General features: G+C 43.2%; 1 protein-coding gene across 3 annotated transcripts in view; it reads left to right on the top strand.

Moving 5' to 3' along the window:
* CFAP69 (cilia and flagella associated protein 69) overlaps nt 1–13,051 on the top strand; it is a 61,696-nt gene that overhangs the window by 41,102 nt on the left and 7,543 nt on the right. For 2 of the 3 annotated variants that reach the window (XM_070059825.2, XM_089316181.1), the window contains 5 exons: nt 1,964–2,128; nt 5,052–5,170; nt 7,616–7,734; nt 9,669–9,750; nt 12,225–12,417. In XM_070059825.2, coding sequence (XP_069915926.2) covers nt 1,964–2,128; nt 5,052–5,170; nt 7,616–7,734; nt 9,669–9,750; nt 12,225–12,417 — 678 coding nt within the window. The remainder of the gene's footprint in view (nt 1–1,963; nt 2,129–5,051; nt 5,171–7,615; nt 7,735–9,668; nt 9,751–12,224; nt 12,418–13,051) is intronic. The other variant, XR_016223183.1, reaches the window with a different exon arrangement.

The following is a 13,051-nucleotide window of genomic DNA, read 5'->3' as shown; positions in this document are numbered from 1 at the left end:
ATTTCTATGAAGAAATGACCACTGGAGGTTCTTACTCCACAGCTGTCTTACTCTGTTTTCAGAATATTTCTGTAGGGGCCGGCATTGTGATGTACCCAGTTATCCCATGTGAGCTTGCATTTGAGTCCTGGCTGCTCTACTTGCAACCCAGCTCCATGCTAATGCACCCGGGAAGGCAGCAGAAGATGGCCAGAGTACTTAGGCCCCTGCCATCCACATGGGAGACTCTGGTACAACTCCTGTCTTCGACCTGGCCCAGTCCCAGCTGTTGTGGCCATTTCAGGGAATGAACCAGCAGATGGAGATCTCTCTCTCTTTCTCATTCTCACTCTCACTCTGTAACTTTGCCTTTCAAATAACTAAACAAATCTTTTTTTTTTTTTTTTGGATAGGCAGAGTTATACAGTGAGAGATAGAGAGAAAGGTCTTCCTTTTTCCGTTGGTTCATTCCCCAAGTGGCCGCTACGGCCGGCGCGTTGTGGCGGGCGCACCGCGCTGATCCGAAGGCAGGAGCCAGGTGCTTCTCCTGGTCTCCCATGCAGGTGCAGGACCCAAGGACCTGGGCCATCCTCCACTGCACTCCCGGGCCACAGCAGAGAGCTGGACTGGAAGAGGAGCAACCAGGACAGAATCCAGTGCCCTGACCGAGACTAGAATCTGGCGTGCTGGTGCCACAGGCAGAGGATTAGCCTAGTGAGCTGCGGCACCGGCCTCAAATCTTTTTTTTTTTTAAATGCAGTTCCAGTAACAATAACTTTTGAATGCATATTATTACAAAACAGTATTTCTTTAAAAGGACCTTCAAGCTTAAGCTTTACAAAAAAGATTGATGCATTTGGATATTATAAAACTTAAAAATACTGTTAAGATCCTTTGACATCTAAATAAACTATTAGTCAATAATTTGAGGGAAGACATTTGTTACCCTGTGACTGATAAAGGATTAGCATCCAGGTTCATAAAGTAGAGAAATATGGAAAGGATAGGAATGACACTTCACAGAGAAAATCCCAAATTATTTTTTAAAAACATTTAAAGTACTCAACTTCATTGGTAATCAAGAAAGTATAAATTAAGATAACAATGAACTACCATTTCACATTTAACAGGTTTGGGGAATGATGAATTAATGTTATATATTACATCCATATAGTCACTTTGGGAAACAAATTGACAAATTCATTAAAATTCATGAGTATTCCCTATAAATTTAGTGTCATGTAGAGAAACTCTTCTCATTGGAAATAAGAGAATATGAACTGGAATGTTTATTGTGGCAGTTTGTAGTAATGAATGTATAAACTGTGACTCATTTGTAAAATGAATTCTGAAAACAATTCAAATAAATGTTGTAGATTATTTGTAACAACATGAATAATTTTTTTAATTTATTTGACAGAGAGAGTTAGACAGTGAGAGATTGAGAGACAGAGAGAAAGGTCTTCCCTTCTGTTGGTTCACTCCCAAAATGGCCGCCATGGCCAGAGCTACGCAGATCCGAAGCCAGGAGCCAGGTTCCTCCTCCTGGTCTCCCATGCGGGTGCAGGGCCTAAGCACTTGGGTCACAGTAGAGAGCTGGACTGGAAGAGGAGCAACTGGGACTAGAACCCGGCGCCCATATGGGATGCCAGTGCCACAGGCAGAGGATTAACCTAGTGAGCCATGGCGCCAGCCCACAACATGAATAATTTCAAAAACATATTTAGTAACAGAGGCAAACTGCAAAATAAATGCATGATATGATATACTCGATAAAATCTTAAAGCAGTATCTGTTCTGAGAATAGAAAAAGGGAGATGAAATTTTGTTTCTCTAAAGCAAATATGACAAAATTTTGACATCCGTTTAAACTTAGAGGTAGATTTATAAGATATCTGATATATTGTCTTATTTTATTTTAAGCATTTTGCTTTAATGTTTGAAGCTTCTTGATGTAGAGTAAATTATTGATCTTTCTCCTCAGATCCCTTCTTTAGTCATGGCAACAGTTTTCATGGTTCAGGTGGTCGCGGCAACAAGTTTGCCCAGATGCGTTACAGTTTAAGACTCCTGCGAGCCATGGTCAGCACAGAAGATGAGACTGTAAACACAGATCTTTGTGAGAATGGAGCAATTCAGCAACTTACAGGTAAAAAACAACATGCTAGTTTACTGAATTTTTTTTTTTAATTTATTTATTTTATTTGAAAGGTAGAGTTACAGAGAGAGAGAGGGAGGAAGGGGGAGAGAGAAAGATCTTCCATCTGCTGGTTCACTCCTCAAATGGCTGCAACATCTGGGGCTGGGCCAGACCAAAGCCAGGTGCCTGGAACTCCATCCAGGTCTCCCGTGTGGGTGGCAGGGACTCAAGCACTTGGGCCATCCAGTACAGCCAGGACTCGAGCAGGGGCTCATATGGGACACTGGTGTCACAGGCAGTGGTCCTTAAGGCCTGCCGCTTCCGTACCGCAGAAAATCCAGGAAATAAGTCTTCTACACATCCTGGAAGAAGTCTTAATTTGCCTGGTCTGGGAGATGTGATAGGGAAAAGAGAACAATTGTAAAGGTTCATCTCGTCCCAGGTCCTTCTCCCTTTGGCGGGAGAGAAGTTGGTGTTGGTTCTCATGTGAGATCTCGGAGGCAGGGCCTTATCTCACCAAATCTTAAAGCGATTGGAGGTGGTAAGACAGTCAATAAGCAGTAACCGCATTATAAACTTCAGTGGTTTTACACTTTCTGTGTAGAGACTGGGTTGCAAACATTTATAGAGCAGGACACTTGGGACCTTGCCTTTGATGAGAACACAAAAGACAATACATATATCATAGGAAGATAGCGTGTGTTACCTGACACCATCAGTGAGGCACTTGGTTAGTCGTATAAATAGTGTGTGTTGCAGAAACTGGGAGGCTTGGGTAGCTTTTTAAAGGCTAGGACGTCTTAATAGGAGCTTGTGAGGGTAAGAGTATTTTCAAGAGGGAAAAAAAATGGGATAGCTATTCAAACAAAGGGATAGCATGAACAAAGACTTAGTGCTAAAACATGCCTGATGATGTGTTCAGAGCTAGTTTAAGAGGAACCAGGGTCTTATGAAGACAAATGGATAAGGCTAGTTATATAGTCAGGGGACAAGCTGGAAAGGGTTTGAGTGATACTCTACCACGGTTTACCTTAATCTTGAGGTGTAGGGAGGTGTCAGTGAGGTTATGTGTACAGTGCTGTTCTAGGAAGAAAACTGGAAGCAATAGAATGATTTAGAATAGAACAAGGAAAGAGAAAGGCAGAGAGTTTAAGTATACTTAAATGTGGAGAAAGCCATTCAGTATTATTATACTATATGTTAAAGACAGCAGGGGAGGCCGGCGCCACGGCTCACTTGGCTAATCCTCCACCTGAGGTGCCGGCACCCAGGGTTCTAGTTCCAGTTGGGGCACCAGATTCTGTCCCAGTTGCTCCTCTTGCGGTCCAGCTCTCTGCTGTGTCCCAGGAAGGCAGTGGAGGATGGCCCAGGTGCTTGGGCCCTGCACCCCATGGGAGACCAGGAGGAAGCTCAACACAACGGATCGGTGCAGCACACCGGCCGCAGCACGCCGGCCGTAGCGGCCATTTGTGGGGTGAACCAACGGAAAAGGAAGACCTTTCTCTCTGTCTCTCTCTCTCACTGTCTAACTCTGCCTGTCAAAAAAATAAAATAAAATAAAAGACAGCAGGGGAAGTTATAGACCTACACCTAGGTAGGAGAATGAGATAATCTAGAAACAGAAACAGACCTGTGGCCCCCAGGTTGGATTCCTAGAAGATGCCCTTGGACAAGGGGCCTATGTCCCTGGGAAGCCCCACACCTGTCCTCCATCAGGCTCCAGGGGCCTCCCTAGGGTCTCACTCCCCACCTGTAATTCATCCCAACAGGACCAGGAATATCTCTGTAAGCCTCTACTCTAGGACGTAGCTCCGTATCTGCCTGCAAATGCCAGTGATCCGTTCAACAGGAAAAAATAACTTTCGTTGCTTATCTAAAGATTAAAGTTCCTTTTTGAGACCCTGTTTTACTGTGAATGTCATTTGATCAGTATTAGAGGTTGTTTTCCAGTCCTTCAATTTTGATTACAAGCAAAGGACGGATTTTAAAAGACACAGAATACTGCTGCCTGAAGTTGCGGAAGATATCCTCAGGCAGACATGAGGAGACACAGAAAGCTGCAAGGAGAGGAATATGCCTGGAGAGATCTTCCACACTTGTTAAAGTTGGCCTGGGGAGAGGCAGATAGAGGCAGACTACAGGCTGGCACTGGGTCACACACAAGTACTTGCGAAGGCATTCATGGCTGCCTTGTGAAGACTCTGTGTTTCTTTTTTTTTTCTTTTCTTTCTTTCTTTTTTTTTTTTTTTTTTTTTTTGACAGGCAGAGTGGACAGTGAGAGAGAGAGAGACAGAGAGAAAGGTCTTCCTTTGCCGTTGGTTCACCCTCCAATGGCCGCCGCGCTGATCTGAAGGCAGGAGCCAGGTGCTTCTCCTGGTCTCCCATGGGGTGCAGGGCCCAAGCACCTGGGCCATCCTCCACTGCACTCCCTGGCCACAGCAGAGGGCTGGCCTGGAAGAGGGGCAACCGGGACAGAATCCGGCGCCCCGACCAGGACTAGAACCTGGTGTGCCGGTGCCACAAGGCGGAGGATTAGCCTAGTGAGCCGTGGCGCCGGCCCAACTCTGTTTCTAAACACAGTTTGCTGGGCAAAGTATCAGGTTGTTGAGGGCACCTTTTAAAGGCCTGACATTACTTCTGTGTTGGTGTTTCTGTGTCTGCAGGCCTACTGATCGTATGGAAGTTCAGTGTTTGCAGTGCTATATACATGTGTTTATAGAATTTTCCGTATGTGGGGCTACCGATTGAAGAGAGACTCAGGAAATCAATTTATCATCCTCTGTCCACAGCATCTGGTTGTTATGCAATGAAAGTAGCCCCGCTTCTAAAATAATTTGAGTGAAGAAAGTTTTTAGAAGTGGTTTCTAAACACTGATAAAAATAAAAATATGGGTTTCTAATACCTTTACAATCTTTGAATATTTTGTAACAGGAATATTTAAAACTATTATAAGCAACCCTGATGAAAATGAAGAGGCCATTGTTTTGGAAATCCAGTCTGATATATTACTTATCTTATCTGGTCTTTGCGAAAATCATATTCAAAGGAAGGTACGTATGCCCATGAATCAAAATTTTGGTTAGATCTCCCAATCACCTAACTTCTTTTAGAAGTGCCTACAGAAGCCGGCGCCGCGGCTCACTAGGCTAATCCCCTGCCTTGCAGCGCCGGCACACCAGGTTCTAGTCCCGGTTGGGGCGCCGGATCCTGTCCAGGTTGCCCCTCTTCCAGGCCAGCTCTCTGCTGTGGCCCGGGAGTGCAGTAGAGGATGGCCCAAATGCTTGGGCCCTGCACCCCATGGGAGACCAGGAAAAGCACCTGGCTCCTGCCTTCAGATTAGCACGGCGGCCATTGGAGGGTGAACCAACAGCAAAGGAAGACCTTTCTGTCTGTCTCTCTCTCTCACTGTCCACTCTGCCTGTCAAAAAAAAAAGTGCCTGCAGATGTTGTATTTTTTTTAAAATCTTGTGAAAATTTAATATTTTTGGTAAGAGGACAATTAAATACAGTAAAATGTACAAGTCATATATATATCATACATATATATATGTCAGTAGGTTTTGATGAGTGTTATATACCCCTTTAAGTAACTAATACCCCAATTAAAATATGGACTATGGCCATATACCTATAAAATTTCCTCATCCTCTTAACGGCCATCCCCCATTCACCTCTAAGCAGTCATCATTCAGGTTTCCATTCTTGTTGATTGGTTTTGCCTCTGTATGAATGGCATAACAAAGTGTTTACTCTCCTATGCCTGATCTCTGTCATCCAGCATCATATTTCCAAAATATGTCCATGTTGATGCCTATATCAGTATTTAAAATCTTTTTATTGCTGAATGATACTCTACTACATGAATGTACCTGAATTTGTTTATCCATTCCCCTACTGATCCGCATGCTTTCATTTGTCTTGAATAATACACAGGAATATAACTGGTGGATCATAAAGAAGATATAAATTCATCTTTATAAGAAACTGCCCAAACAGTTTTCTAAAGTGTCTACTATTGTAAATGTTTTTTGGGCTTTCAATTGGGTTCATACCTAAAACTGAAAGAGTAAGAGTTTCATTTCTTTTGATCACGTTGAGCTCCATAGTGTAGTCTGAGTCTCAGAAATTGATAAATAGAAAGAAATGGAATTGAAAAGATAAAACTGGGGGCCGGTGCAGCGGCGCAGCAGGTTAAAGCCCTGGCCTGAAACGCTGGCATCCATATGGGCGCTGGTTCTAGTCCTGGCTGCTCCTTTTCCAGTCCAGTTCTCTGCTATGCCCTGGGAAAATAGTGGAAGATGGCTCAAGTCCTTGGGGCCCTGCACCCACATGGGAGACCTGGAAGAAGCTCCTGGCTCCTGGGTTCAGATCGGCACGGCTCCAGCCATTGCGGCCATCTAGGAAGTGAACCAGCCGATGGAAGACCTCTCTCTCTGTCTTTCCATCTCTTTGTAACTCTGTCTTTCAAATAAATAAAATAAATCTTAAAAAAAAGATAAAATTGAAAAATGGTGAAGATTTACATAGATAGCTTTTTTTTAAAAAAGATTTATTTATTTATTTATTTGAAAGTCAGAGTTACACAAAGAGAGGAGAGGCAGAGAGAAAGGTCTTCCATCCGATGGTTCACTCTCCAATTGGCCGCAACTGGGCGGAGCTACGCCGATCCGAAGCCAGGAGCCAGGAGCTTCCTCTGGGTCTCCCACACAGGTGCAGGGGTCCAAGGACTTGGACCATCTTCTGTTTTCCCAAGCCATAGCAGAGAGCTGGATGGGAAGTGAAGCTGCCAGTTCTCGAAGCAGCGCCCATATGGGATGCCAGCGCTTCAGGCCAGGGTGTTAACCCGCTGCGCCACAGCGCTGGCCCCTACATAGATAGCTTTTAAGAACAGTGAATACATGCTTAGCTCCATACTTTTATACAGTATTCTTCATATTCTGATACCATGTGCTCTTCTGGAAAAATAATCATAGTCTTGCTTACTGGGATCCAGAACTAAACAAAAAGAAAATGAGTAAAATAATTGATAAGGGGAAAATACTAAGTAGTAGTAACATCATATAAATTATTGAAAGGTTTAACTTCCACTAAAACACTTCTCTCTTGGAAGCATTCGACATGTCTGCTATTGCTGTATAGTATTCATCTGGCGTGATGCTAGTTGCTAGACTGCATTTATTGTGATGTAGAGAAAATCAGGGGGCCAGTCCTACAGGGTATTTTTGTTTTCAAAGGAAAAGGAAGAAAAATGCAAGGGATATTATGTTGGCACATTGATGCCTTTAATTATTAGTTTCACAATAATTGTCTTAAATTCCTCAGAACAAGCAAGTCTGAATTTTTAAAATTATATTAAAAATACTATCTTCTTGAAAATGTTGCTAACAAAATCTTCCTGGTAGAATAAAATTATTTCAGAAGTAGGGAAAGAATGGAGTGTATATTTATTTATTTCAAAAATTCAAGAAATAATTTTAAACAAATCTCTTAAACAGGAAATTTTTGGAACAGAAGGAGTAGATATAATTCTTCATGTAATGAAAACAGACCCCAAGAAGTTACAGAGTGGCTTAGGCTATAATGTGCTTCTTTTTAGTACGCTGGACAGCATTTGGTAAGTATTGCTATAACCCACTTAGGTAGAGTCACAACATAAGAAAATTATACCTGAAGCCTATACCCCGATTTTGTTCCCTCAAAACTGTATCAGAAAGATAGCTCCTTCGATGCCTTTTTCTTTTAGCCTAAAAATGATGCCCACATACTCTGGAAAGTTATCCTCTCCATTATTCAAATACAAAGCCACTCTTATGTCTTTTTTTTTAAGGTTTATTTATTTATTTGAAAGTGTTATAAAGAGAGAGGAGAGGCAGAAAGAGAGAGAGAGAGAGGTCTTCCATTCGATGGTTCACTCCCCAATTGGCTGCAATGGCTGGAGCTGTGCCCATCTGAAACCAGGAGCCAGGAGCTTCTTCTGGGTCTCCCACAAGGGTGCAGGGGCCCAAGGACTTGGACCATCTTCTACTGCCTTCCCAGACCATAGCAGAGAGCTGGATCGGAAGTGGAGCAGCCGGGACTAGAACTGGCACCCATCTGGGATATCAGCACTTCAGGCCAGGGCATTAACCTGCTGCGCCACAGTGCCGGCCCCTTTACAGTTGTCTTATGGTTTGTTTTGCTTTGTTTTGTTTTAAGGATTTATTTATTAGAAAGGCAGAATTACACAGAGGGCTTATGGGTTTTTTTTAATGCTTTCTAAGCTTTTTTCTTTTTAAAGATGCATATGCTAAGGCATATCATTCCATAATTCTCACAGAAGTACCCACGCAGCTGTAATCCTCCTCAAGACATGTTTCCTGGAGGCAGGCATTTGCTAGGACTGTTAGGACACCTTCATTCCGTATCAGAAAGCCTGGGTTTGAGTCCACACTTAGTTCCCAATTCCAGCTTCCTGCTAATGTGCACTGTGGGAAGCAGTAGGTGATGGCTCAAGAACCTGGGTCCCTGCCACCCTGTGAGAGTCCCAGATTGAGTTCTGGACTCCTGGCTTTGGCCTGGCCCCGCCCCCCGATTGCTGCAGGCATTTAGGGAGTGAACCAACAGATGGAAGCTCTCTCTCTCTCTTCTCTGAGACTCAGTGATAACCAAGGCCCCAAAGTCTCATGTGGAGGGCAGAAGTCAGCAGGCTGGAGACCAGAGCGTCTGTGGTCATTCCAGCCTGCAGGTGCAGGTCTAAGGACTTGGAGGCCATCAGACCCGAGGCCCGGAAAGAGCCGTCTTCAGGTTGCCTCTCAGGGCAGTCAGAGGGGTTCCCTTTTACTCAGCCTTCTTGTTCTGTTGGTTAGATAAAGCCTACTTGCTCTGCTTTATTTAGTCTACTGCTAATTGAAACGTAAATCACATCCAGAAATATCCTCAGAACCCAAAATAATGTGGTATAACCCCAGAGGTGGTAACCAGACCGCGTGAATGGAAAGAACCAAGCCGATGGCCTTTTAGGCGCCAACCTCCACCCCCTCCACAGCCGCTGCCATGGAACAAGCAGTAGAAACAAGGGTCTCTCTGTTTCGTGAGGGAACCATGTTCAGTAAAGGGATACAGGGGAGCTCAAAATGCCAGGAGGAATAGCGACTGGCCTCTGTGGTTATTCACCAAATATGAAGTGGAATCCCAACCTAGCAAATGTTTCAGACACGCCAGCATCTTGAAAGAGAAACAAACAGATAAACCTAAAAGCAGTAGTTACCAGAGCAACTAGAGGAGATCTTTAAGAATCCTTAATGTCATGGAAGCAAAGGAGAATGTTGCATTTACAGAAAGGAAATAAGCAATGATGAAAAATAACTCACTGACATCGATTAAAAAGTAGTTGAGAGTAAACCACACTGCTGAAGTTTCTTCAGAGTTCTGTATATTTTGAGTAAAAACATTAGCTACTTGTAAAGGGATTAAGAACAGATATTATTTGCAAATGCTTTGATAGAAGGCTCTACCAATTGAATTTAACAATAAAGTTTTGGCAAATGAATAACTTTGTTTTAATTTAAGGTGCTGCATTTTGGGGTGTTATTCCTCAGAGGATTACTTTCTTGAGAAGGAAGGCATTTTTCTCCTTTTGGATATACTGGCAGTAAGTATAGTTATAACAATTATGAGACAAAAGATAAGTATGTCTTTATTAGCCTTTTCTAACCTGAGTAGTAGCAAAAACTAATCTGTGAATAGATTTGCCCCAGATCATGTTCAAATGCCTTGTTTTAAACAAAATCTCCCCTACAGGAGTCATAGTAAAATAGCGTAGTAAAGACCCTGAAGGAGCAGGCATCTGGCACAGTGGTTAAGTCCCACCTGGGATGCCCGCATCCCACACTGGAGTGTTTGGGTTCACGTCCTGGTACCTCTGCTTCCAAGCCAGCTTCCTGCTAATGTGCGCTCTGGGAGGCAGCAAGTGATGGCTCCGATAGTGGGGTCCCTGCCATCCTCATGGCAGACGTGGATTAAGTTCTAGGCTCGTCGGCACTGTGGCTCACTTGGTTAATCCTCTGCCTGCGGTGCTAGCATCCTATATGGGTGCCAGGTTCTAGTCCTGGTTGCTCCTCTTCCAGTCCAGCTCTCTGCTGTGGCCCGGGAGGGCAGTGGAGGATGGCCCAAGTGCTTGGGCCCCTGCACCCACATGGGAAACCAGGAAAAAGCTCCTGGCTCCTGGCTTCGGATCTGCACAGCGCCAGCCGTGGTGGACATTTGGGGAGTGAACCGGCAGAGGGAAGACCTTTCTCTCTCTCTTTCTCTCTCTCTCTCACTGTCTATAACTCTACCTGTCAAATAAATTTAAAAAAAAAGAAGAAAAGAAAAACGTTCTAGGCTCCTTGCTTCAGCCTGCCAGCACTATCTGTTGTAGGTATTTGTGGAGTAAAGTAGTAGATTCCCTCTCTCTCTCTCTCTCTCTCTCTCTCTCTCCTTCCTTCTCCCTTCCTCCCACCCCTTTCAAATCAGATGAAAATAAATAAATAAATACATGAATAAATAAGTATTTGGAAACACTCTGAAAATTCTTCCAATTAAGAAATCCGTTTACTTACGTCAATGTTCCCAAATATACATAAACAGAGAATTTGTTTTTTCATTGTGTTCCATCAATCTGCTAAGAAACAGCTTATGAAGAGCTAGGTGTATCAAAACCCATGGTCATGTATTAGTAACTTCTGGCTTCTTTCCCTAGTGTTAAAGGTTAAGGGCCACAGTGTTGTGCCTGAGCGAGTGCGAACAGAGCAGCACCACCCACTGATAAAATCTGATAGTCCTTTATTGTCAGGGTGGAGAGCGGGCTCATGCCCTAAAGAGCTCTGGACCCTGAAGTTCAAAGCAACAGGGTTTATAAAGGCAAAAGCCACAAGGAGAGGAGGGAGAATACATAGTTGCTAGGATTGGGAGGAATACGTGTTTACTAGGGTCAAGCTGACCTGAATAAGGCCTATGAGAAACTAATATCAGTTGCAATCTTGACAATAGACAAATTATAATCTTAATAGTAATCCAGGTGCAGCTTGTTTTAAACTTGAGCTATCATGGTAGCAAATTTCTATGCTCTGCCAAGTGGGATGCAGTGTACTGTTACTGTCTGAGGACTGTCACTGTGTGAGTTTTAGATCATAGTTCCAGACCTGAGTCTCACGATGGGGGGTGATTTCTCAAGATGGAGTCTTGGGTGCTCTAAAATGGAGTCCCTACTGTCCAGGTGTTACTTCAACAGTGGATAAGGAGCAAAGTAAGTGTTTCTCAAGAACAGTGTACAGTTTGGAGGTGATGTGAAGTCCAGTGTGTCACAGCCCATGTGTCATGGAATGAGCTTTCTCAGCCTTCCAGAAGGACACTGCCCAGGCGGCAGCTGCAATGACTGTAACCCCTGCTAGCTTTGACTCCAAGTGGGGTCCAAAGTCACGATGATAGGGAGGAAAAGTACACTGTGCTGCAGTAAACCTCTTCGAGGTTGACTCGCATAGAGTTCCAACCGTGCCACCGTCTGTGATTGCCATCGGCCTTCATGTTATTAACATGACTTTGACTTCGCAAAGGTGTGAAAATTACTTGTGCCTCTTCACCCCCTGAAAGAACAATGGTTGATGTCTGTGTCTTGTGCTTCCTCACCTGCCGCACGGGGATAATGGCAGCTACCTCATCACACTGTTAGGAGCATCAAATGAGTGATATTTTGGGTGTATGTGTGCAGGTGCACACAGATGTGTTCACATACATATGTGCCTGACACATGTTACTGCTGTGTGTCTGTTATGAGTATTACTGGATTGTATTAAATATGGACTGAGCCAATCAGGTTCAGTAGAAATTACAAATATTCTTTAATGACACTTTTATACCAACTTTAACCTTTGATATATGCCTCTTTCTCAGGAATTAAACTCATTTGATTGAGGATTCTACTTAATACAGTTCTGCTAAAATATCTATTTAGTGTGCAATACTAATTGCTAATAATGGTGAAATTACTGATAATACAAGTTTTCCTTTTTTTTAAAGGCAATAATCCTTAATATTTATGGCAACTTTTTTTCCTTTTTTTCTCTCCTTTCCTTTTCCTTGCCAAAGTTGAGCCAAAAAAAATTCTGTAATCTAATACTTGGAATAATGGTTGAATTTTGTGATAATCCCAAAACAGCAGCTCATGTCAATGCTTGGCGAGGGAAGAAAGATCAGACAGCTGCTAGTCTTTTAATTAAATTATGGAGAAAGGAAGAAAAAGAATTAGGAGTAAAACGTGACAAAAATGGGAAGATCATTGGTAAGTTTATTTATGCTTGTAGAAGCAAATGCTTATTTTTTAAAGAGAATTTTAAAAGGTATTGGGAAGGTATGAAGACTTTTACGCCTTTGTCTAAAATTCTTTTCACAAAAAAAAAAACTTGATAACATAAAATCTGAATAATTGGAAGAAAGCCAAGTAAATTAGTGGCAGGTTCATATTTTTATAGAGTATTTTCAAGAAATGGTATTTGATTATGTTCGTTAACTCAAAAAAACTAACAGTACTTTCTAAAGAAGTTTCTTTTGCTTTCCTGCATTCAAATATAGATTCAGTGATATTTCACTTACCAATAAAACTTTACAATATAAGCAGAATGCTTGAAAACAATTAAATGTTCATAAATTTAGGGGCCGGTGCCATGGCTCACTTGGTTAATCCTCTCCCTGCAGCGTCGGCATCCCATATGGGCACCCGGTTCTAGTCTAGTCCCAATTGTTCCTCTTCCAGTCCAGCTCTCTGCTGTGGTCCGGGAGTGCAGTGGAGGATGCCCCAAGTGCTTGGGCGCCTGCACCCGCATGGGAGACCAGGAGGAAGCACCTGGCTCCTGCCATCGGATCGGCGTAGCAGCCATTTGGGGGGGGTGAGCCAATGGAAGGAAGACCTTTCTCTC

The sequence above is a fragment of the Oryctolagus cuniculus genome, chromosome 16, assembly GCF_051225735.1.
Source record: "Oryctolagus cuniculus isolate XC-2025 breed Fujian yellow rabbit chromosome 16, ASM5122573v1, whole genome shotgun sequence".
Taxonomy (NCBI): Eukaryota; Metazoa; Chordata; class Mammalia; order Lagomorpha; family Leporidae; genus Oryctolagus; species Oryctolagus cuniculus.
This window is presented reverse-complemented; position numbering and strand designations above follow the sequence as displayed.